Source organism: Acomys russatus, chromosome 17, assembly GCF_903995435.1.
Source record: "Acomys russatus chromosome 17, mAcoRus1.1, whole genome shotgun sequence".
Classification (NCBI taxonomy): domain Eukaryota; kingdom Metazoa; phylum Chordata; class Mammalia; order Rodentia; family Muridae; genus Acomys; species Acomys russatus.
This window is the reverse complement of record NC_067153.1, coordinates 54,371,396-54,395,852: the sequence shown is the minus strand read 5'-3', so window position 1 is coordinate 54,395,852 and position 24,457 is coordinate 54,371,396. Positions and strand designations below refer to the sequence as shown.

The window sequence follows — 24,457 nt, the reverse complement described above, 5'->3', positions numbered from 1 at the left end:
GGTTATAGGAAGACTAAGAAAAGAAACGCCACATGTTTAACACAATGACAAGAATCAACACAAACATCTCAATAGTAGCTTGAATATCTGTTCTTTCAGTTCTCTAGTCAAACAACACAAGCTTGCAGGCTGGAATAGAAAAGGGTAGCCATCATTTTTCTATCTCTGAGAAACACACCTCCACACCAAAGATGACACTACCCTATAGTGGAAAAATTATGAGCAAATGATTTCCAAACAAACATAAACAGGAAGTAATTTCTAATAGATTTCTGGTAGCACAGGAAACAAGACCAACAATTGACAAATGAGATCTCATAAAACTCCATCAACTTGAAGAGACTCCTCAAGCGAAGGAACAAAAATGGCTGATAAACTTTTAGAGAAATACTCACTATGTTTAGTGGTCTGGAAGAAGAGAATTAAGACTACTTTGAGATTCCATCTCAACCTCTTCAAAATGGCTATACCAACACACCAAATAACAACAAGTGCTGACAATGGTGTAGATGATAAGGAACTCTTACTAATTGAGAGCAACTATAAAATAAGTATAGTGGTTTCTAAAGGAGGTAGGAAGGACTAGAACTCCCATGCCCCACCCCTGCACATACACCCAAGGAACTTTACTTCCTTCTGCTGAAATACTTGCACATCTACATTCATTGCTTCTCTAACTACAGAACAGGATCATCCTGGTTGTCCACCATCTGGTGAATGAATAATGAATGTGTAGTGCATGCACATAACAGGATCTTATTCAGCCACAGAGCAAAATGAACATATGGAATTTGCAGATGAATTGGGAAGACTACACAAAATTATAATGAACAAGGAAAACCCAAGTTCAGAAAGACGAAAGCATATATTTTCTCTTTTATGCAGTTCCTGTCTTCCACTCTTTAGATTTTCATGATTAAAATGTAATATCTGTTGAAGTAAGTAAACTGAAAAAGGACCATTGAAGTGCGAAAACTCCAGTGACGTGCGGAGGAGGAGATAGAATCTCACAGGTGACGTGAAAACAAATAGGAGAAATTTAGGGAGTGGAGAGTATAGAATTTCATAGGTGATATAAAAAAACAAATAGAAGAAACTCACAGAGTGGAAAGTCTAATCAGGGATGGGTGTTAGAAGGCAGGGGATACGACAATGCATGAAGAGTTCATTAAAACTAAGGAGCTATGAAAAAAAACCATATACAAAACTTACTACTAAAAAATAAAATATTGAGTGAAATAAAGAAAGAAAATCAAAACAAAACAAAAACCAAACAAGAGTGAGAGAGTTGGAAAGGAGCTATCCTTACTGTCTGGATGATGCTATCCCTGATGATAACAAAGGGAGGCTAAGCGAACAATAGTGGCAAGTATGTGGTACCTCTTGATGAGTTGTTGGTCAGGGGCCAGATACTCCAAAATAATACAGGTCACTGTAACTAGTTTGTAGAACATATGGCTGAAAACAACACATACCTTGGCTACAACATGTAGAGAAAGCGAAACTGGAACTGAGCCTGGAAGCTTTCTCTCTGCTGCCTACCTTTCATGTTGCTGGAAGATGCTGTATAAAGTGCTTGAGGAGGCATCAACAGTTTTACCCAGCTATAAACCCTATGGCCAGTAATACCAATATGTCAGGTAAGATGTGCCCACTTACGCAACTGTGGCATGATTGTTACCACTTTGATTGGATTTGAGGCTGGTCCCACATGAAGCAATTCATACCTATTAGTATAAACCCATTCAAAAACCACCCGATGACAAGGTCTTAGATAGATCTATTGTTTACATAAATTGTCATGGTGCCAAACTTGCTTCTACATTTTTATGTTTACCCCTGTAGACAACTAATATTTGCAGCGTTGTATCAGAGACACCTCTGTGATGGATGGCAGTGTATACAGAGGTTCATGATGCCTCAAAGTGCAGAAAATATGTGGCAGCTGAATTCTTAGCCTGAAGCAGGATATTTACACCACCCTTCATAAGGCTCAAGAAATGTCATGAAAAAGAGGATGGGAAGAATGAAGAAGCTGAATATTATGACGACGGGCTAAGGAGTGCTGTCATCTGAGTGTGGCAGAGCCAATGCAGTCATGACTTCAGAGCAGCTGTGGTGGTCTTCAGTGAGGCTGTCCAAGCCTGAGCATATGGGGCCGACCCTTTCCCTATGTAATTATTAGCTACTGACAGATTTCAGAAGAAGGGCCACTACTGTCCAGTTATGTGCCTGCTGAGATGCCCAGCATGTCCTCAAAAGCAAAGTTTCAAAGCCATAGTCACACAGATGACACAGTTTAAACTCAATGGGTCTCAATACACTAACAAACCCAGCCACCACTACTAAGCAGCAGTGACAAAGCTAGGAGAATGAGAAAAAGACCTGTTAAGAGAGGAAGTGGGTAGCAGGGGTGAGAGTAATATCAGAGACTGTGGTCATAATGACCAGATTGCACAGCAGACACGTATGAAATGGTGAAAGAACAAACTCAATTAAAGTTTTAAAAAGGAATAAAATCCAATATATTCTGATCCTCTCTGTGAAGGAATAGGATGTTTTCACATCCAGTTCAAGGAACAATTCCACAGAGAAAGGTACTTGCCCTGAAAGCTTCTGAAAAGGAAACTCATCAATACATTGACTGCATTGGAAGCTTAGTTTTGAATCACACATATGTAATACTGTGAAAGGTAAGCATCGTCACTTCAAGAAAAAGCATGACTCAAATATAAAATTATTCCTTACTTGTGATCACCAGAGTCCCTGTGCTGTTAGCTTTCCCTCTATTGTTTTCTGCAAAGCATGTATAGATTCCGCCGTCGGTCCTTGTAATATTATTGATTTCCAAGCTACCATCTTCCCATATGAGGATTCTATTGAAATAAAAATACACAATTCACAGTCATTTGGTAGCATACATTATTATTGTGCTTTGCACTAGAAATGCTAATATTACTACATTTTATACCAGTTTCTTAGTAAGACGTTTTTAAGCATAAAGAGTCTAGCCTTTGTTTCCAATATTCTTTGTAGCACTGGCAAAGTGCTGGGAAACTGACTTTATTGTTTTCCTAGATGAGTGCTAGGGTCCTATAGAAGATTCACTTGTACTTTTCCCTCTTTAAGAAAAATGACATATTCTATCCAGGCAAATCAATGTGACCCTATGGCTCAGTGATGCCATTTGACAGCTCCAAACTCTCCAGTGGCATTCTACCTAATAGGAAAAGTTGAAATCCTGATCTAAATATCTCTAGATCATCACACAGATTACCCAGGGGCCGTTCAGACTTTTGCTCAGTGGCACTTACAGTAAAGCATGTTTGTACATACACAAACACACAGATACACAGACAAACACCTACCTATACCACACACACACAACATTGATGGACCGTCTTGATGGTGTCTTTTCTAGATTTGCTTCTTAGGTACATATTAAACCTCAAGTTCTTCATCTTAACACACTAGCTGCCCCCTACTCCCATTAGACTAGGGCATCTTATTACAAGAATTTGTTTCTGCTTTGTTTGCAGCTGTACCTTCAGCACATACTACACATGACATTACACGGGTTGTGACTATTATTTGTCAAAATCAATCACAGCCATCAGAGAACTGATAAGTATATAGAGATGAGATTAATGTGAGGTCACAGGGACAGGGCACCATATGTCAGTATTTTTTTTTCAGGATGACAACATCTGTTCTTTCAGTAATTAAAAAAAAAAAATCCTTTGTTACGTAAGCAAGGAATCAGGGACCGATCCTGGAGTAGATATTTAATCAGACATTTATTTCTTTTTAACTGAATAAACTATAGGAAGCATTATGAAGCAAGTGGATTCCTACATCCCAGCATTAATTGAGATTTAAAGCCACTATGGGCAGGCTCAGACAGGTTGCAGCCTGAGAGAAATGAACTTAGGTCTTCCAGAACTGTAGGCTGAGGACTTTAGTCTCACTCTCAAGTCAGGATAAGCATCCTCCAGTGGTTCAGAGAAATATCAGCATATTCCTTTTCTTTCTTTCTTTTTAGAGATTACTAAGGAAAGATTTTTAAATATCTCTTAATAATTTCAATTAATTACTGTAACAGTATTTAAGCTGTTTTTGAACAGAGCTTTGATTTTCTTTTTTTCATTAATTAATTAATTCATTTACTTTACATCCTGGAAGGAAGTTGCCTACTCTCCTCTTCTTCCAGCCCCTTCCCTTCACCTTCCCTCCCTTCTGCCCTGTGCCCTACTCTCTTTCTTCCCAGAGAAAAGGAGACTTCCCATGGAAATATCAACCTGTCTTGGCATATCAAGTTTGATTGGGCCCAGCTTTTTCCACTGAGGCTAGGCAAGGCTGTCCAGTTAGAGGATCCATAGGCAGGTAGAAAAGGCAGAGGCACAGGCAGAGGCAGAGGCAGGGGCAGGGGCAGGGGCAGGGGCAGGGGCAGGCCCTGCTCTTGCAGAGCCTTAATTTTTCCACAGCACCCACCTCATGCCTGTGTGCCTGCTCCCTAGAAATATAAACTAATCACTCACTGTTTTATTTTGCAGTCTCAAACTTAAATTTGATATTAAATATTCTGTTATTCCCACTTTCTTTAAATGAATCATTTTCTAAATTTATCTTCGATAGTTTTCAAAAAACAACAGATATATTTGTTCTTTTTGAAGACAGTCTGGCTTTTAAAAAAAAAGTTTAAATGTCTCTCTTACAATGTTGAAATCCTGCTCCAATGTCTAATAAGATCCTGTTCCATTTCTTTCATTATCCAGTTGTAATTTAAGGTTCATTTCAGAATCTGCTTTAAAATAACAAATGAAGCATTGAAATACTATAACAGTAAAAGTGTTTCTTTGTTACTAAGGAGAATTTAAAATGGGCTTTTTTTCCTTCAAATGTGAAGATATGTAATTAACCACTGTTCCATGTGCTGCACAAAGCACCTGGTCGCCGTGTTGTGTGAAGGCCACAGGTTGCAGCATACTGCCATCTCCACATGACATCTGGGGACTTTGCAAAGAGGCCAATTCCTGAAGACATGTAGCTCCTCTTAGAGGCCCTTTTGGCCAATGCACTCGTGTTCCCTTTTCAGTCTTTGTCAGCATTGTGCAGACTCCAAGTCCCTTCCACCCAATCTTTCCTTCTTACTTGTCCCTCTCCAGCCTCCACCCAGCTCTGTCTCTACTTTCCTTCCCAGAAATTGCTACGAATGGATAGCACTCTTAGATGACTTATCTCATCTTGGCATCTGACTCTCCTCCATTTAACTATTTTTCTAGCACAGAAGTAAAATTTACAGTCAAGCAATAGTGAAAAACCTAGAACAAAACTTCCTAAGCCCATACTAATTTCAGTTTATATAAATTTTATTTAATTTACATGATTTTTATGTTATTTTGTCTATTTATAGAGTGTATATACAATCAAAATTGATTTTTATCGTGTTATCAGTCTTATATCACACAATGACATTTCAGTTATTATAAGGTGCATTTTACTTAGTGACATGACTGCATATAAGTACCAATAATGGGACCCTAAAGGTCCTACCATCTAATGGTGCTATAGCTATGACAACCTCAGGAACAAAGCATTGATCAGATTTGTCATTGCTGGAGCTAAATACCTACTGCTCTGCCACCTTACAAACTGTAGTACAGATAATCCTGGGTACCACACAACTGTCAATAATGACATGTGACCGTGCTTCTGCCCTCTGGACTGACTATACTCCTTCCTTCATATACTTCTTCATATAGCATGAAAATAACAGGCACTAAGCAGTCACAGAAGTCACTGCAGCCGACCTACTTTTACACTTATATTCATCAAAATAGTATTATATTTATCATTCATTAAATATTAAATATATTATTTACTTAATGTCTACCAATTATTGATTAATTGCAATTTAATAATTAATATGGATTAATGTAAATTAAAATGTTGGTTAAATGTTGAATAAAATATTAAATATACTATATTTAACCATTGTTTAGATTTCAATTTTAAACAATTCATATTTGTATTTATCTTTTATAAACACAGACATTTAACTACATATTTTATATATAAGCATACGTGTATAGTATATATTTATATATACTATATAAATTTATACATGCATATTTTATATGTATATACATTTAGATCCATCATATATACATGATATATACATTTGTGTATATATATATTATTTTACAAACTTCAAATATTCTTGCACATGAGCATTCTATTATAAAGTGGTGATTTCTACTGAATTGCTAATGACTTAAAGTACTAGTCAAAAAAAAATTTGGTGACTTTAAAGTCTTTAAGGACACCAAACACACTGAAACTGTAAGAGTTCAGGAGCCAGGGAACATTAGTGACATCCCGTCTGACCTTACCTGGTGCTGTTTACGAGCCACTCTGTCCCTTTGCTCCATGAAAATTTGGGTTTTGGTGCAGCCTTGGGTTTACATTCAATGATAACCCTTCCTCCTTTTGCAGCCAGGATCTTTTTCTTCATAGGATTCCATTCAAAAGTTGGAGCTAAAGCTATAAGGTAAAGAAATGCTTATTATTCTCCTTTTGCTAGCAAACACAAACAATCCTTCTAGATTACATCATCTTTTATAGATCAATAATCAATAGAAATGATAGAGGTAAATATGATTAGTTTTAGTTCATGGGCATTTCACTGATAATTTTTATTTACTAACTTAATATTTGCTCCATTCAAGTGGACAGTTGCTGATACCTTTATCAATCGCATTTTATATTAAGTCATATGTTGTGTACCTGTTCACCTAAAAGCATCTTAAATTCAACTGCTCTGTTTCATTCCCCAAGGAAATTTAGTGGAAAAGATGGGAAGAACTCTATGTGCTGCAAATACTTCATATAACTTCTCACACATGCTCACAGCCATTCCACTCGGTATGCCTCAAGTTACTAATAGGAGAATTGAAATCTATTAGGTGGATACAATTTTGGTATGGTGTCACAGGAAGTTAACAGGTAGGATTAACATCTGAATTTGAAAACTTCAATAAATCATGGACTCCTGCTTAAATTTCCACTCATTGAGAGCATATACTCTTTGGGAAACCAATGCCAGGGCATCATGACCTGCCTATGGTGAGCTAGCAGAACAGTGGAACCTTAACAATTGGGTAAAGGAGAACATAGCATAGCTGAAATTCATCTTCAAGTCACAGCACAGAATAGTAATTATGAGGTCATGACACAGATTCTCATTGTTGGTAATCCCAGTGGTGGTATGCCTCATGTCTTCCAAATCCCCCCATGTAGTCCACTGCTCAATCGCCTTGCCTATTAGTAGGCACAATGTATTCCAATCATCTGCATCCTGCCTCTTCTGGGGGAGGGGCACTTTTTTCAGAATAATGTGTATTTGACTCTATCATTCACTCTAGTCATTCTTAAACTTAACTGCCTATCAAAAATCATCTGCAGCTGCCCTGAGGAAGTTGCTTTTTACAACAAATATTTAGTCTATTTCATAGGCTCTCACCTGTAGAGCCTGACCCTACGAGGGGTTGCATATCAGATATTTACATTACATTCATAACAGCAGGAACATTAAAGTTGTGAAGGAGCAACAAGAATAATTTTACGGCTGGGGCTCGCCACAACATGAGGAGCTGTATTAAAGTGTTGCGGCATTAGGAAGGTTGGGAACCAGTGGTCTATTTCATTGTTGCTTTAGCCTGAATTTTGATAACTGGCAATACATAAATAAGTAACCAACCTGTGTTGTGCATCTGATAAAAAGTATAGTGAAATTGAATTGAGCTATGGATACTCTCTCACCTTTTTACGTGTTGTTTGTTTGATAACCAGTTATCTGATATTGGAAAGGATACTGACCTAGGATCTTCAGCTCCGCATTTGCATAAATGGATCCATACGCATTTTCTGCTATGCACTGGTACATCCCCGCGTTGTCAAAAGTCACATCATACAGTCTCAGTTCCCCTTTGTGATACTAAAGAGTAAAATAAATCGCATGGCTTTAAGGAACGTGCTTGTAAACTCTCCATTCAGCTTTATGTTAATGCTTAACCTAGCTATGTGTGTTCACACACCCCCGTTGTCTCCTAAGATGCACAAACTGGGGTTTTCACGGCATGGACAAGACCAGCCCACTTACCATGCCCAGTGGCTCTTGTTATATTCATCTTACAGGGATGAGAGTCCACCTTTTCCCCTTTGGAACCAGCTGGGAGATTATAGTGGGAAGATAGAGAAGGGCCCCACTGTTGTCACTTGTCCCAAGGCTAGGATAGGATTTATGGCGTCTCTCTTACCTCTGTTTCTGTGGGGTTCAGGGAAACAGTGGCAAAGAGGGGACAATATCAGTGGAGATGGTTAAATGGTAACGGGGGAAGTGGAACAAAGGAAAAAAAATAAGGAAAAAGAGAGAGAGAGAGGTAAAGATAAGATTACAGAAGCTGTTGAAAGTGAAAGAAGACACCGTGTTTCAAGGAAATTTTTTTTCTGTTTTAAGGGCCCAGGTAGCATTACTCTGTGACTGTGACTGCCTGAACATGGAGTCAGGGAAAGCAAGGCACTTCAACCTACTCACCGGATATCCATTTTTCAGCCACCTGATGGTGGGAATGGGCTTCCCTGTGGCTATACAAGGCCAGTAGAGGTCGCTGCCTATGTCCACCTCAGTGTCATTGATATGCTCCACCCATTCAGGAAATGCTGTAAAGGAGGAACAATAGAAGAGCTTCAGTTCGCATCACAAGCTCAAGAGAATAGAGTTTGCATTTTGTTAGCTTCCGTTTTCATTTTTATCTACTTGGTAGTTGTTAAAAATGAGAAAATGCTAAAAACTGCCTCAAAGAAAAAGAATGTTTCCATGTGAGGAAAATAAATGTCTGGTTATCTAAGGTTTCACTTATCTAAGGTGCGCAAAAAATAGTATAACATAAGGAAGGGGAGAGAGAGGGAGAGAGAACTCTTAGTGGAAGGTACTATCTTATTTCTTTTTTATTGAAAACGAAGTCTTATGTTTTATTCATTTCCTGTGAAAAGTGCCATATACAGCTTATTAGAAATATTATATATACATATATATATATAGTTATATATGTAATATTTGGAAAATATTTTGTGATGGATCCAGACTATCAATATTAAACTAGTACATGGATAAGCTTGTGCCTTTTTATGCATACTTTGCAGTACAAAATCTAATTTGTTTTTGTTAATCATTTATTTGTAACTTATGGGGAGAACTTTTAGAAATTGAATGCTGGCGAATTTGCTAGTTGAATACAGGTTTTGCTTCATACAGAATTTCTTCAATATTTTCATAACAATTTTGTTACCTTGAGCTCTTCTCCAAAGGTGACACATGGCTATGACAATACAGTTAAAAATAAATAATTGAGCCTGGCACAGTGTCACACTCCTGTAATTCTAGCACTTAGGAATCAGAGGCAGGTGGATCTCTATGAGTTCGAAGAAGTCCTAGTCTACAAAGTGAATCCAGGGCAGTTAAGGCTATACAGAGAAACCCTACCTTGAGAAAGCCAATAAATTAAATAAATAAATATTTGAATCACTTTGGTGAATTCTATATGTAGTTTCATTATATAGTTTTGAAGATAGTTTGCTTAGAGTCAACAGATAAAACTTAAGATGTCTTAACTAATAAAGAAGAAATGAAGTTATTTTGATCCTTTTAAGTCCTTAGATATTTGACAGTTCAGAATTTTACTCTACTGAGAACCTGGTGTGAAGTTTTCTAAATGCATTGAAAGAACCTTATCTATAAACATTAGACCCATCACAAAAGTGGTACTATTGTTCAAGACATTCAAGGGGCCCACAGATTCTTCCCCTCCATCAGAAGCATTCCCACGTACACTTGATATGGGTCTTGTTAATGACACAGAGCCATTGGATATTTAAGTCTGTAGTCTAGAGGAAATATTTACATTCAGTGTCCAAGAGTGTAGATGTAAAAAAATTCTTTCACAGATGAAACCATACAGGGATACAGAGAAGTTCAGTGACGGACTCTGATCACTCAGGGTCAGAATGGCTGAGTCCAGGGGACACTAAAGGGGACATGAGAGTGGTATGCAGGAATGCAGTGCAGGATCCTGGTGCTATGCATAGATGAGGAAGCACAGAGGATGGGTAGACCAAGTGCAGCTGCTGATGCTGTCAAATATGATCAGATCCAGCTGAGACTTGATCAACTTTAGCAGCTGGACATTCTGGGTGATTATAAAGAAAGATTTCAGTAGTGAGGTGCTCACAAAAACAAATTGGAGTGAACTAAGAGAGAAGACAATTGGGTATGAAGACATATCTTAGAGTTGAGATGACCCTATCAAAATTCATGTTTGGGAGAGACTAGCAGAAGACAATCAGAGCATTAGCCAGAGTTAAAAACAAAACAAAATAGCAGGAGGAAGAGGCAAGGGGATTTCTATGAGTTTGAGGCCAGCTTGACCCTCACAGGGCGTTGCAGGACAGCCAGGCCTATACAGAGAGACTTTGTCTCAAAAACCAAAAACAAAACCAAACAAACAAAGATCAGATAGCTCTTATTGAAATGTAGTTCTTTATTTCACATGCTAGAATGTTGTCATGATGGCTTCAGCTCAAGAAGAGTGTGAGCCTGGAGAGATGGTGGCTCACTCCTGTTGGTCCTGTAGAAGACTGTGATACATTCTCAGTATGTGCATCAGTACCAGTAACTATGGTTCCAGAGGATCCAGGGTCCTCTTCCAGCCTCTGCAGGCATGAGGCACACACGTGGTACACAAGCACACATGCAGGCAAAACACTGATGTACAGAAACAACATTTAATAAATCTTAGAGGGAAAAAAAATTCGAAATTCCGAGAGTCAGCTGCCTGAAAAGAATTTGTATTCCCAGATAGGTTTGCCCCAATGGGTGGGGCTCGAGGATTTTCACAGAAATAATGTTATCCAAATTTTAAAGCACTGATTTTTTCCAGCAGGGCTTCTCTATCTCCAGTCACATGAGCACCGGGGGGATTTTTTAGAAATGCAGCTCGTGAAGGTCACAGCAACCTTCTAAGTCTGAAAGTCTGAGGGAGGCCCAACAGGTAGTGCTTCCTCAAGCCTCTTAGAGAATGCTGAGGCATGGTAAGCTTTGCGAACCAGTGGCTCAAACCTTAGGCCACAATGCACAGGTTCTATAAATAGTGATAGTGAAAAGAGGAAAGCAACAGTTTTTTTTTAATTACCAACAATTATCAATTACTACACTCACGACATCAACATTATTAGTTCATACTGAGTATATTCAGAGTCGTAGCTTAATTAGGCAGAAGGTAAGTATCTCACCTATCTGAATAACATAATACGCATTGCATTTTTTTCAATTATTAATAATTCTATGACAGTTCTTCAAGTATGGAAAAGCCTTTGAGTAAGACATTGGTGGTATCCATAGAAACGCAGAAGATCTACCTTGTACATAAATCCTGGCCTGGTGCTTGTCCTTCCCTCGAATGTTCTCAGCCTCACACTCATAGAGGCCTTCATCTTCTAGCTGGATGTTGAAGATCTTGAGGATGGCCCCCGAGGTGCTTAGCTCAGCAGTGCTGGGCATTGGTTCTAGCACCTTCCGCCACCGGATATCAGGAACAGGGCTTGGAATAGAAGATACACAAACTCAAGATCCACACTAATAAAGAAGAAGCACTGAAATGGTTTATTTCCTGAAAAGGCATAAAACCTGTTGTGTTTCTATGTGGGTCAAGGAGAAGCACAAGCGTACTTACTTTCCAAGAGCGAAACACTCTAAAGTCACATTTTGGCCCATCATGGTATATATGTCCTTGAACTGCACTACAATATCTGCAGGATATGGCTTTGTTGTTCCTAATATTAAACAAACAAAAAACAGAAGACACAGACATCCATAATCCATTATTCACAACATTGTTCCTTTTTATTTTTAACAGCATGCAATTTTGTAGGCTAGAACTGCATGAATATGGAAGATTTCTTTCCTACCTAAGGATGTTGGTGTCTGAATGTATAGATTTGTTTGTTTATGCATAATGTGCGCAAGTGTGAACTTCACCACATACCCTGATGCCTATAACTAATCAGACTAAGTTGGCTACAGAATTTCAATGTATCACTAAGGGGCTTCAAATATGTGTAAAATCCTTTGACCAATACTATGAGGCACTTGAGAAGGTAGAAAAGAGGAAAGAGATGGCAATATGAAAAATGAAAGGGAAGAAATAAAAGAAAGGGAGAGAAAGAAGTGGATTATGCAAAGACGGAAAAGAATAAAGAATTATCCCCCGAAACTAAGGAGATGGAGTGAGAGGGACAGCATATGGAGGCCATTTATTCTGTCTGTGCTAATGCTGTGCTGAAGACACTGCCTGTCACAGTTGCTCAGCGCGTCAGTCCTAAATGTGCGCTGATGGAAACAGCCTCCAATGGCTGACGCATTATTAATCACCAAGATATGAATGTGTCCTTTATGCTGCATGGAAAGCAAGAAATATACCATAATATCAAAGGCAAAACAATATCAGTAGTCTGAAAGAGTGATCACCAAATAAGAAATTCAGAATTATGGAGTGATGTGGGAATCTTAGGGGAAAAAAAAATGGAACCTGAATTGAACCATCTCATGACACAGCTCTAAGATGGTATAGAGAATTAAAGAAAGCATGTATGAAGTCAAATCACATGGAAACATATGACCTAAAGATCATTTAAATGCAGTATTAAAAGTTTTGAGATCAAACTTGTCAATGAATCAATAAATACCAGTGGGATTTGGGAAGAATGTTGATCTTACCTCTGGTCTAAGGTGAGGCCTTGAGGGCAGTTTTAAGACTTCTGGTATCAGAATCTGCATTTCATGGTTTTCTCAGAACTCCCCAGTGGCTGACATACTGATACAATTAAGAGCCACAGGGCTAGCTGTTCTGACCATCAGAAGAAGACGAGAAGAATTGACACATGCAAACTTTATTTGTTAGAAAATGCAGGAAGTTATGGCCAAATGGGCTGAAGAGTGCCCGGAAGAAGAGAACGCCTGTGGGGAGGCGAAGGGTATATCCTTAACACTTTAGTCAAAATCCTTGAGAGTTCTGTGGGACAAGTCCAGGATGCAGGGAAAAACCAAAGCCTAAACACAAAACAAAAGTGGAGATGACCACTGCTTAAAATGCGTAGCACCATCAGAATATCTAGAAACAACTGGAGAGAAATATGAGAAAGAAAAACATCTGGTACCCTGTACAGTGTAGGGCTTGCCAGAGGAGGAAGGTGAGCCTTGTACAAAGAGAGGAAAGTCTGTGAGAGGCAGATGAAAAGTGTCAAATACCTAAAAGAATGGGGACTGAAATTCTCCTTTGACTGAATAAATATGACTTTATTATGATTGTTCCAGATGACCGTCATAGACAGCATAGGAAAGAGCATGCAGAAAGAGGGGACAGGACTGTAGAGATATACAAGGGGGGGGGGTCATGGGATATAGTGACATAGTGAATTATGTGATATCGTGAGAAAATGATATAGAGATGTCCTGTTTCAAATGGGATGTGAGCTGGAAGAACTGAAGGCTCAGCTGTATGGAAGCCTGTCCACCACCAAGACAGGAAGTAGTAAAATGTACAGAAGACAGAGGGATGTACACTTGTGAGGCAGAGTGGGCAAAGTAATCAACGCCCTTTCTAGAGGGGACACACAACCTTGGGAAACAGTGAGACCAGGAATGAGATGGCGAAGTGAGCCAGAAAGTGAGTACTGTTTGCAGAGTGCCTGGTATGGGACTGCTCCCTAGGAAGGAGAAGAGAACAGGGAGTCCCAGTGGCATTGTGACGCTTCCCACATGAACAAGAAGAGAGGAGGCAAACTGGTCATTGCCCAGGAGTGAACTCGACACTGCCAATATAGCAGAAGAACTGGGGTGAAACAGGGATGAGAGAGGCACATGTGCCGGGTGTGAGGAAGTATACTTCAGGCAGTGTGCGTGTTAAAGCCTTATGGGGAAAAAGACCCTTAAAAATTAAATATGGAGGTGTAGTAGGACCTCGCACACAGGCCACAGTAACATATGCTGATTACTTAAAGCAGGAGTGGCAACTGTATATAGTTCCTTAAAAATAATAATTTTTTCTAATTATGCGATCGTTTTTTTGTTTTGATCTGAGTATTTAGTCTCATTTCAAATAACTATCAAGTACAAATGGTCATGAAACAAAAAGCAGATCCCAGACATGTCCATTGCAACTCTTTAGGGGTTTTGAACTAATGAATCAACTTTCCATATACTTCCTAAGCTAGAAGCAACGAATATGGACTCAACTTTTTTAGGGTAATTTTACTAAATAAAACCCAACATCAAACGCATATGGCTAAGTCTTCCCCCCAGCATATCTTATATGCTGTCCTACCCAGGAAGACACGTGATCATTATTACAAATGTGCTATAAACAGATAACTTTGCAAAACCAGTATAACAAATACTTACGTTCAGGTATTGGAATGAGGGGTATAAATTTGCTGAACACACTCTTTGTAATAGAAGGACTGGACACAAAGCAGGAGTAATTGCCTCGATCAGAAGCCTCAACGTTTGCAATGTAGAGATTGCCATTTGTCTGAGACACAAATCTTCGTTTATCCATTGTGATGAATACAGGAAATTCATTCAGAAGCCAGCGGTAGCTAAGATCATCTAGAAGAAAACATTGCCTGCTAAATATTAAGTTCTTCTCTGCAAGTGAAGATCCTGCTTCCTAATTACAGTCCACCATACAGTCTGACAGAGGTTATGTGCCAATAAGTACTGGACACTGAGACAGAACACATTTTCTTATAGCTCCCATATTTTTGAGAATATAATCGTCATAGTAAATACATCTATCTTTCTGTGTCTACCGATCATCTATCTCAAGGACTTTATAGTCTCAACATTCTTGCCTTCATTTCATTGGTGGACTAGCTGAAACTCTGGTTGAGTAGCTTGTACAGAGTGTTCTTAACTGTTAAACAGGACTGAGAATCTGAATCCAGGTCTGATAGCCATGAAGTCTAGTTTTCTTATTCTAATACATAAAAAAGCTCAAGGTAACTCAGGTTATAGGATAGCTCTCCTTCTTTTCAGTGTTCCTATACGTATAATTTATATAATACATTGCCATTCTAAAAATAAAAGCCGCACAAATGGAAGAAAACATATTGCTGGTTTTCTTAAATAATATGAAATATATGACTATTTTAAAATAATTTATTTTATTTCTGTGCCTGTGGATATTGAACACAGCATTCATACTTGGCTGGGACTTGAGTAAGTGACCTTTAGCCTCCTACACATCATCCATTCAAGCTCTCTTTCTTGCCCTTAAACATGCTGCCACCTAACTGCCTCAATCCCTTGTACCAGCCCACCTTGACCCCCATGAGACTAGGCCTCTTGGTGAGACCCAGGGTCCTCCCACTTTCATTTTAAGTCTTTCTTCTAGCCCATCTCCATTCCTATGTGATTCTGCACGGAACTGTAGAACCACTCTCAACTAAGGACCACAAAGCCACTCTTCTTGGCTGGGAATCTGAGACCCCAGAGTCTTTACACATTGGTTGGACCCACAGTGTGCAACAGGCAGCAAAGTACAAAACATTAACCCAACAAGGACAAAAGCAGACATATACTTCCACAACTACTTCAAACATGCTAACTCCAGATGCCTAGATCCCAGTGCAAAAATAATATTGGATAATAAAAGAAATGCTGGTGGATCCCTGTCTCAGATGACAAGTTGTATTCCAGAACTATAGTAATAAGACCAGTGTGCAACTGACATAAAAACTATTGCACTGATCAATTGACTTGGATTGAAGAGCCAGAAAGAATTCCACACAACTATTGGCATATCGTTTTTGAAAAATAAACAAAAAATACACACTGGAGAAAAGACAATATCTTTAAGGATTATTATGGGTTAAACCGTATGGCTGCATATAGAGCAATTAAAATAGATCCCTATTTATCACCTTGCATAAAACGCAACTGCAAATGTATAAAGGAGTTTCTGAACAGAAAGAAGATGCATAGGCATTAAGACTAATGATAAATAAGTAAGAATTTATGAAACATTAAAATCTCTCTACAGCCAAGGACACAGTCATTTGCACAAAGTGATAGCCTACAGAATGGGAAAAAACTTTGTCTGTTATACATCTGATAGGGGGTTTCTATCTCGAAAATACAAAGAGCCAATTAAAAAACCAAGAAAACAAATAATTCAATTAAAAACTGTAGTATCGAACTAAGCAAAGAGTTCTCAAAAGATGAAAACAAAAATGTTCAACTTTCTTGGCTATCAGGGATATATGCAAGTCAAAACTTCTTTGAGAGTTTATCTTACCCTAGTGAAAATGATCAAGATCAATTAAAAAAAATGACTGCAAGTACTGGTGATGATGTGGGAAAGAGAGAACACTTATTTATTCCTGTTGAGAATGTAAAATTTTTCGATCACTGTGGGAATCAGCATAGCGTTTCTTCAAAGGAAAAAAAAGCTGAAAATAAATATATCACAAGATGCAGCTATACCACTCTTTAACATATACCAACAGGTCTCCACATCCTACTACAGACACTTGTTTACCCATCTTCATTGCTGTTGTATTCATAATACACATAAATTACAAAGAACCTACATGTCCATTAACTGATAAATCGGTAATGAAAAACATTCGGTAACCTGCACGACAGAGTACTATCCAACTGTTAAGAAAAACGAAATTATGAAAATTGCATGTAAATGAATGGAGCTAGAAACAATCATTTCTACTGAAGCAACCAAGACCTTTAAAAACCAAATTCCGTACTTCTTTTACATTGGATGTTGGCCTTTAAACATTAGATACGTGTTTCAATCTGAATAACCATAGAGGTGATGTAGTTGAAAGGGTCCAGGGGCAGGAGGGGATACTCCTAGCAGAAGGAAATAGAGAGACAAAGAAGAATCTAGAATAGGGGTGTTTATTATGAAGGGGAATAAGAGTGACAGGTAAAGGAAGGAGTAAGGGGAAGGATAGCTAACAATAAAGGTCTTTTGAAAACCATATGGAAACCTACTACTCTAGCGGCTTCCTAATTTATATACATATATGAAGGAAATTTAAAAGGAATCATCTCTATTAACTTAAAACATCTCTCTTGATCTAAAAACATCTTAACCCCTAATCTACTAAGCTTAACTGAAAGACTAAACCGTCTGGTCTTCAAACCCATCAGAGACTTGAGAAGGGATAAAACTTAAATACCTGAGTGAATCCAGAATGCAGGTTAGCAGTTTCCAAAATGGAAAAAATGACTGAGACAGTTTACTGCCTAAAAAGTCACCCAACACTCTCTATAACGTTGGAGCAGCATCTGGCCCAATATATCTGAGAGACATATTTGTGAGGCAGGAAGTATTGAGGACTTGCTTACCCTATTTTGGCAGAGTTTGGCTGTTGACTGCCTGCATCTAAACTTGCCCATTTCTAGGCAGAATTCTGTGTCAGAACAAGGACATTTTACCCAGTGGCTTGTTTGCCACATTTGAAGGCAACTCTATAAGGAGGTTCTTTGATGTTCATCTTCTTCTGTGAGGCAGGTTGGGTGTTGCCAGGAGAATCTTTAGAATAATAAAAACATCTTTAAATGTCATATTCTGTAGGTCCCTGAGGTCTTTGAAGACCTCATTTAGCTACTTTACCTCATGTGTCTATAGAATCATATCTATCTATCAGACCTAGAGTACATATTCCTGTGATAAAATTAGACTAGCTTTTGACATGAGCATGACTTGCCTCAACATACAAAATTTAGATCAAGATAGATGTTTTAAGTTAATAGAGATGAGATATAATAGATATTAATTAATCTCCATTCAGAAATTTAGACTCAACAAGATAGGAGAGATGTTTACTTCAAATTTGCCAAATACAAATGAATATAACATCTATATAATTCCTGATTTTCTCATGGTTCTTCCTGCTGTAGGTAGTTTATTTTACTCATGTGTGATACTATAAATATATATGTTAAAAAAGAAACATAATAAAATTTTTTTCAAAAAAAAAAAAAAAAAGGAATCATAAAAGAGGAGATAATGCCCCATTTAGACACCCTGCACCTGAGTAAAATGTCAGTGCCAGAAATGTATTACAACACACTGAATAGTTTACCAAAGGGACCCCAGAGAACCTCACAAACACAACAGGCTATTGACAAGGTTATTGGTTACTCTCCACAACCTGACAGTAATAACCTACTAATGACCTACTGTTGAAGATGAAACTTATTCATGTCATAGAATGTGGATAAATCAAGCTTGCACCCAAATAGAAGCTTCACCTCTACTTACTAGCATTCATGGTGCTAGAAGACACTTTATAAGCTATTGGAGAAGATAAGTAATTATCTATCTACAAACCTTTCAACCCACAACAGACCTACTTGCAAGATATAATGCTACAAATATTGGCACAAATGCTATAGAAGTAACCAACCACTTTTTGTTTTGTTTTGTTTTTGTTTGTTTTGTTTTGTTGTTGTTGTTGTTTGAGACAGGGTTTCTTTGTGTTACCCTGGCTGTGCTGGACTCACTTTATAGACCAAGCTGGCCTCGAGCTCATAATGATCCGCCTGCCTCTGCCTCCCAAGTGCTGGGATTAAAGGTGTGCGCCACCACTTTTTAAAAGTGAACTTTAAGCTCCACTCCATGATATAAAAGCCCTGTTTAACACTGCTGAAATGGCCAAGAACCTGAGAAAAGATAGATCATGGACCTAGGGGAAAACATCTGTTCTGCCTATTTTCATGTCAACTTGACAGAAGCTAAAGTCATTCGAAATGAGGGAGCCTCAAAAGAAAAAATACCTCCCCCCCCCCATTAAGATGATATTGTAGGCAAGCCTGTGAGCATGTTATTAGTTACTGATTGATGGGGGAGGGTCCAGCTCATTCTAGGTGGAGTCATTCTTGAGCAGATAGTCCTGGGCTCTATAAGAAAGTAGACAGAGCAAGCTATGTGGAGCAAGACAGAAAGCAGAACTCCTCCATGCCCTCTAGAACATTCTGTGCTGTTTGAGTTCCTGCCCTGACATCCTTCAATGATGAACAGTAAAATGCATATGTAAATCAAATAAACCCTTTTTTCTCCAACTTGCTTTTTGGTCATGATGCTTCATCCCAGCAACAAAAACCCTAACTAAGACAACATACGACTAATATCCTGCTAAAGGAACATAGCAATATGTTTGTTCCTAATGATTTTCTGTGAAATGCATAGATTCAGTCCCTCACTCAACCCTCACCAGAGAAGTTTCTTTTTGCAGTAGATAACTGATATTAAATCCCACTCAGTCCCAGATGGGATGTCTTTCTCAAATCCCTTCCCTCAAGGTTCAGGTATCTGTGGGGAAGAGGAAGCTGAAATATTGTAAGAGTCAGAGGTGGCGAATGTCTCCAAGAAAACAGCATCTTCTAGACTGTTCTAGAGTGTATTCAGGACTGATATACTCATGAACTCCCGGGGATTGTTACGGCATGCATAAGACCTACATAGGTTCAAACCAGAAATCATCCAAGAGCAGGAAGGGAACTGGACACAAGTCAGAGCCCTAACCAAGTAGGTATTTGCAATTGATTCCTGCTAGGAATGGGACAGTCAGTTTTCCCCAATCGAGTGTTACTGTCACTTTGTACTTGAACCACACTCTAGGGTATGCCCCATGCCTGCCCAGATAGATTCTATCTTTGTCTCTGTCTCTCTGTCTCTCTGTCTCTCTCTCTCTCATTCTCTCCCCACCCAACACCTGTGTGTGTGTGTGTGTGTGTGTGTGTGTGTGTGTGTGTGTACTTTTTATTTTGTTTTGGTACTTTTTGCCTTTTTTAGGAGTTATTTCTTGTTCTGGCTTTTGTTTTATTTGTTAAGAGGGAGAGAGAGAAGGAGAGGAGAGAGAAAGAGATAGAGAGAGAGAGAGATAATAAAGTTGAATGGGTAAGGGGTGGAGAGGATCTGGGTAGAGTTGGGGAAATAGAAAGAACATTATCAAAATATATTGTATGTAAAAGTTTTTAAAACAAAAAATGTAATAAATGTATCAGGCAAGGGGGTGGAATTTCATCCAAATTTAATAATTGACTTAGAATTTTCTATTTCTGATTTCATGGACATCTCTTCAGTAGTCATTTAACAAGCAGTGAAGAAAAAACCACTATAGCCAGTATATATTTATAGGTTGCAAAAAATGAATCTAACTGAAATCCAGTTCTTTTTAAGGATGAATCATCAGTTTGCTTGGGGAGCACAGACCACTGACTAGCATACATGGAACAAACCCCACACTATAGAAAGCTCCACAGGATTACCAAGAACACTCCAGCCCTGCACTTAGAGCAGCTGTGTAATTTACCCACCATCCTGCAACATCAAAAATGTCAGTTAAGATGGCTGTGATAGTTTATTTTCATACTTCTCAGACAGAAGAATGTGTGGAACATTTGTGAGGATGCAGATAAATATATTCAAAAGGGAAGGAAAACAGACTGAGACACTCACTCTGGGAGACTGTTAACAGACAACTTTCTGAATATTTCTATCCATGTACGATAGAATTATTGTACTTTAGGTTGGCTTTGGCAGAATTAATTGGATATTTCATTCTTATTTAGGATTATAGTTTATATAGTTCTATAGTTTATATACTATACGGCTATCAGATAGAAAAATGCATGAAACCTTAAGCAATTACTGAAATTTCTGAGATGAGGCCATTTTAGGATTGGGCGAACAGTATCATCTTCAAAAGGAACTGATGTTTTTTGTAGAGTGACCTTCATCCACTCTCACTTATTTGGAAGTGACTTTTTCCCTACTCTCAATTGAAATAACAATTAACATTTTTCAATAATTTTCTTAATAATCAGTTACAAAAAAGTTCAAGAATGTCTGTGCATTTCCTTCTATAAAAAGGAATTTTAAAATCATAAAATGCTTTAAAGACACCACCCTCAAGTGCAATCAGAATAACGTGGTTGTATAAACACACAAAATTTCATCCCAAGTATGGCTTTTGTTGCACTATTCCCATAGGAGGACGGGTAAAGAATAACAAATTGTGATATTTGAATGTTTAAGGGAAGGTGGCAGCCTAGGTCATTGTGATGATGTTTTTATAAACACAATCTCAGATTATAAAACAGTTTTCCTAAGTCCCTGCATGTACATCCTCTGATTAATTTGCTTTGTATGAAATTAATATCCTCCATGTTACACTAAATAAGACAGATGTGATCTTTGGCCTTGTGAGACCCATGGCATAATCACTTCAAATTTATCTGGCAAGCTTTAGCCTACTGATGGGAGCTTTAGCCTACTGATGGGAGCTTTCACTTTGTTTCGTAACTGCAACATCAGCCTCTCTAACGCAGGACTGGCCATTCTGAAGATGAGAAGCCATTCCCTAACCCACTTCTCTCAACTCTGCAAATCTTCTTTTTTTATGTGTTTTCTGGCTATATGCAGACGATAAAGCTAACCACCCTTAAATATAAAATAGTGTATTTTTCTCCTGGCACTGTAGACTGAATTAAGTAATAAATTGTTATGGTTTAATTTTTCATCAAGAATAAATGCCAGCCCCTGTTTGCGGAATTTTTTTTACTGATAAATGTAAAAGCCTTTTGCCTTGCCCCAGTAAAGGCTACATCATTCATATAAATGGTAAGCCTTATATGGCCAATTGCAGTATGTTTGCCATTTCATCATGTTATTTTGAGCTGAATCACTTAGCACGCTACATAAAATAATTTATGTAGCTTTCTTCTAGAGCCACAATGAAAAACATGAATGTGCCCAGGAGAAATAATTTGAAACTTTTTATGTTTTCATATCTTGCAAAAAATTAGCCATGACAGAACTCAATTTACATTACCAGTATCATCTCCTTGGCTTCTGGTCACTGCTTTGATGTAGTAAATGGCATTTAAGAATGCTTAGAAGAAAGTCATGACTACCCACTCTGATCTCATGCATGCCTTACCTGACCCTCACGACCTTCCCTGTTTCTGTGCTAATCTATCTAGTCTATTTAGATAAACTCATAATCATATCCAAGTCACCTGGAGCTGCTTTCTTATTCAATTTTAAATCCACACACATCTATTGCTAGTCATCTTGCTAATAGTACCTACCGTTCAAAAGGGGAAGGGGCTTTTATGTTTCTATTCTGTCTAAATAAACAAAAACACAGTGTGTAGTTTTTGAGTAGTAGTAAGTCAAATTGTATGGTTATATTGAGATAAAAATTTGCTTGAATAAAAAGCAATGAGAATATATTCTCATGGACAAGAGTTCTACATATGCAGAGAATATTAATTATTTATTGAAACATAATAAATTATAATCTAACCAAACTTATCTTTTTATGAAACATAGCCTCTACATGCAATTCATTCAAATAATTATTTTATTTGACCTCTTGCCCCTTTATCTCTTTCATTTTTCAGATATTTATTGAACACTGGCTCTATGCTGGGTACCATATAATCACTTGCATATCAAATATTAGCACCAAAGTAAAGAAATATCAGTACTAACATGGACCCTTTGACTATTCTTAAGTAAGAACCCTAGTTTGGGTCAAAATTTTTCCTCCAAGTAAAACTAAAGAGTGCCCAATTCAGAGCAAGTCTACTATGGCATATGAGATATTGCCTTTTGGATCATTCTACTGTGTGTGTGTGTGTGTGTGTGTGTGTGTGTGTGTGTGTGTGTGTGTGTGAGAGAGAGAGAGAGAGAGAGAGAGAGAGAGAGAGAGAGAGAGAGAGAGAAAGAGAGAGAGAGAACACACATCATTTAGTGTAGTAAGATGTACTAAATAGTAACAATGGGCCCAAAATGTTGATAATAGTTAGGCATATTTTATTGATTTTGGTAATAATCTATTAGGGTGATATATCCATTTTACCACTTTCAATATCACTGTTAGATGTGAAGCCCCTAAGAAGGGCTACAAAAGAAGTTATCACAGAAGATAATATACCAACCCTCCATTTGAAATGCAGAAATCATTGAGTTGACAGAGTGAAGACCATTCTTAGATCATCACTATAGAAATACAGCTTGACAGACAGAAAGCGGTCCATGAGTAACATTCACACAGAGCCATAACCATACAGCATTATTCCTTTGTATCCACAATCCAGTAAACTTTTAAGTAGCAAACACAGACTATTCACTTACACACATGAGAGATGAAGGGAGTTTGGTGGTATAGAGTCGCTGTATATTGATTGAGCAAGGCATGTAAGGTGGTGAAAGGTACCACGGAGCTAATATATTGATTGAGCAAGGCATGTAAGGCAGTGAAAGGTTCCACGGAGCTAATATATTGGTTGAGCAAGGCATGTAAGGTGGTGAAAGGTTCCACGGAGCTAATATATTGGTTGAGCAAGGCATGTAAGGTGGTGAAAGGTTCCACGGAGCTAATTGACAGAGATGAAGAGCTTTGCATACTTGATTCTGTTAATGGCATTTTCTAGGCCCACTTAACATCAACTTAGCTTTAGGTTTTGATTTCTCCCATGGGAGCATCTTTCTTGGGTTGAGAGGTGAGTGGCCCCCTTAGTTGAATGGTTATAAGCTGCTGTCAGCCTTGTAAAGTCAGCCAGACAGCCTCTTGTTTCCTTCTTCAAAATGTCTTTAACTTAACTAAAATGTTCCTTGGGTTAGCTTCATAATTTAATATGCTCTATTCATGGAAAATATACATCACATGATCCTCAAGTGGTTTGGTATATCTGTTACTTGGATCACTCTAATGCTGCTTCACTCATGCTTGACTCGAACTCTACCTTTTTCTAGCCCCGTGGTTCTCAACCATCCCAATGCCGCTACTCTTTAATACAGGTCTTCGTATGGTGGTGGCCCCAAACCATAAAATTATTTGTATTGCTACTTCATAGCTACAATTTTGCTACTGTTATGAATCATAAATACCTGGCATGAAGGATATCTGATATGTGACCCCTGTGAAAAGGCTGTTGGATCTCTCTGGAGGGGTCGTGACTCACAGGTTGAGATTCACTGCTCTAGCTCTTTCTAAAACAGTTTCTGATGCTGTTTAGTTACCAATATGACCTAATAACTGTTTATTATTGGGCCTATAAATGTTATTATTTCGGTATAACACTAGCAATCAATCAAGACACAGACACCTGTTATATTTTAAAATAGCCTTAGTTAATCTGGGGCAGGGCAGACATTAATCTTCTAAACTACTTCCCATAGTGGGGCAGGTATGGATCCCTGCCCCAATCCCATGCCATTTGGTTCTAATAATTTCTATCAAGCTACCTCCCATCCATACTCCCAAATACTTGCTACTGTTCTTCATCTGAGCCAAGTCTCCA

General features: G+C 38.2%; 1 protein-coding gene across 1 annotated transcript in view; it reads right to left on the bottom strand.

The window, feature by feature from the left end:
- The window catches only part of Cntn1 (contactin 1), a 137,949-nt gene that overhangs the window by 92,900 nt on the left and 20,592 nt on the right, over window positions 1-24,457 (bottom strand). The window contains exons 9-15 of the mRNA XM_051159379.1: window positions 14,516-14,722; window positions 11,790-11,889; window positions 11,476-11,657; window positions 8,597-8,721; window positions 7,879-7,996; window positions 6,393-6,543; window positions 2,749-2,876 (exon numbers count right to left, since the gene is read on the bottom strand). Coding sequence (XP_051015336.1) covers window positions 2,749-2,876; window positions 6,393-6,543; window positions 7,879-7,996; window positions 8,597-8,721; window positions 11,476-11,657; window positions 11,790-11,889; window positions 14,516-14,722 — 1,011 coding nt within the window. The remainder of the gene's footprint in view (window positions 1-2,748; window positions 2,877-6,392; window positions 6,544-7,878; window positions 7,997-8,596; window positions 8,722-11,475; window positions 11,658-11,789; window positions 11,890-14,515; window positions 14,723-24,457) is intronic.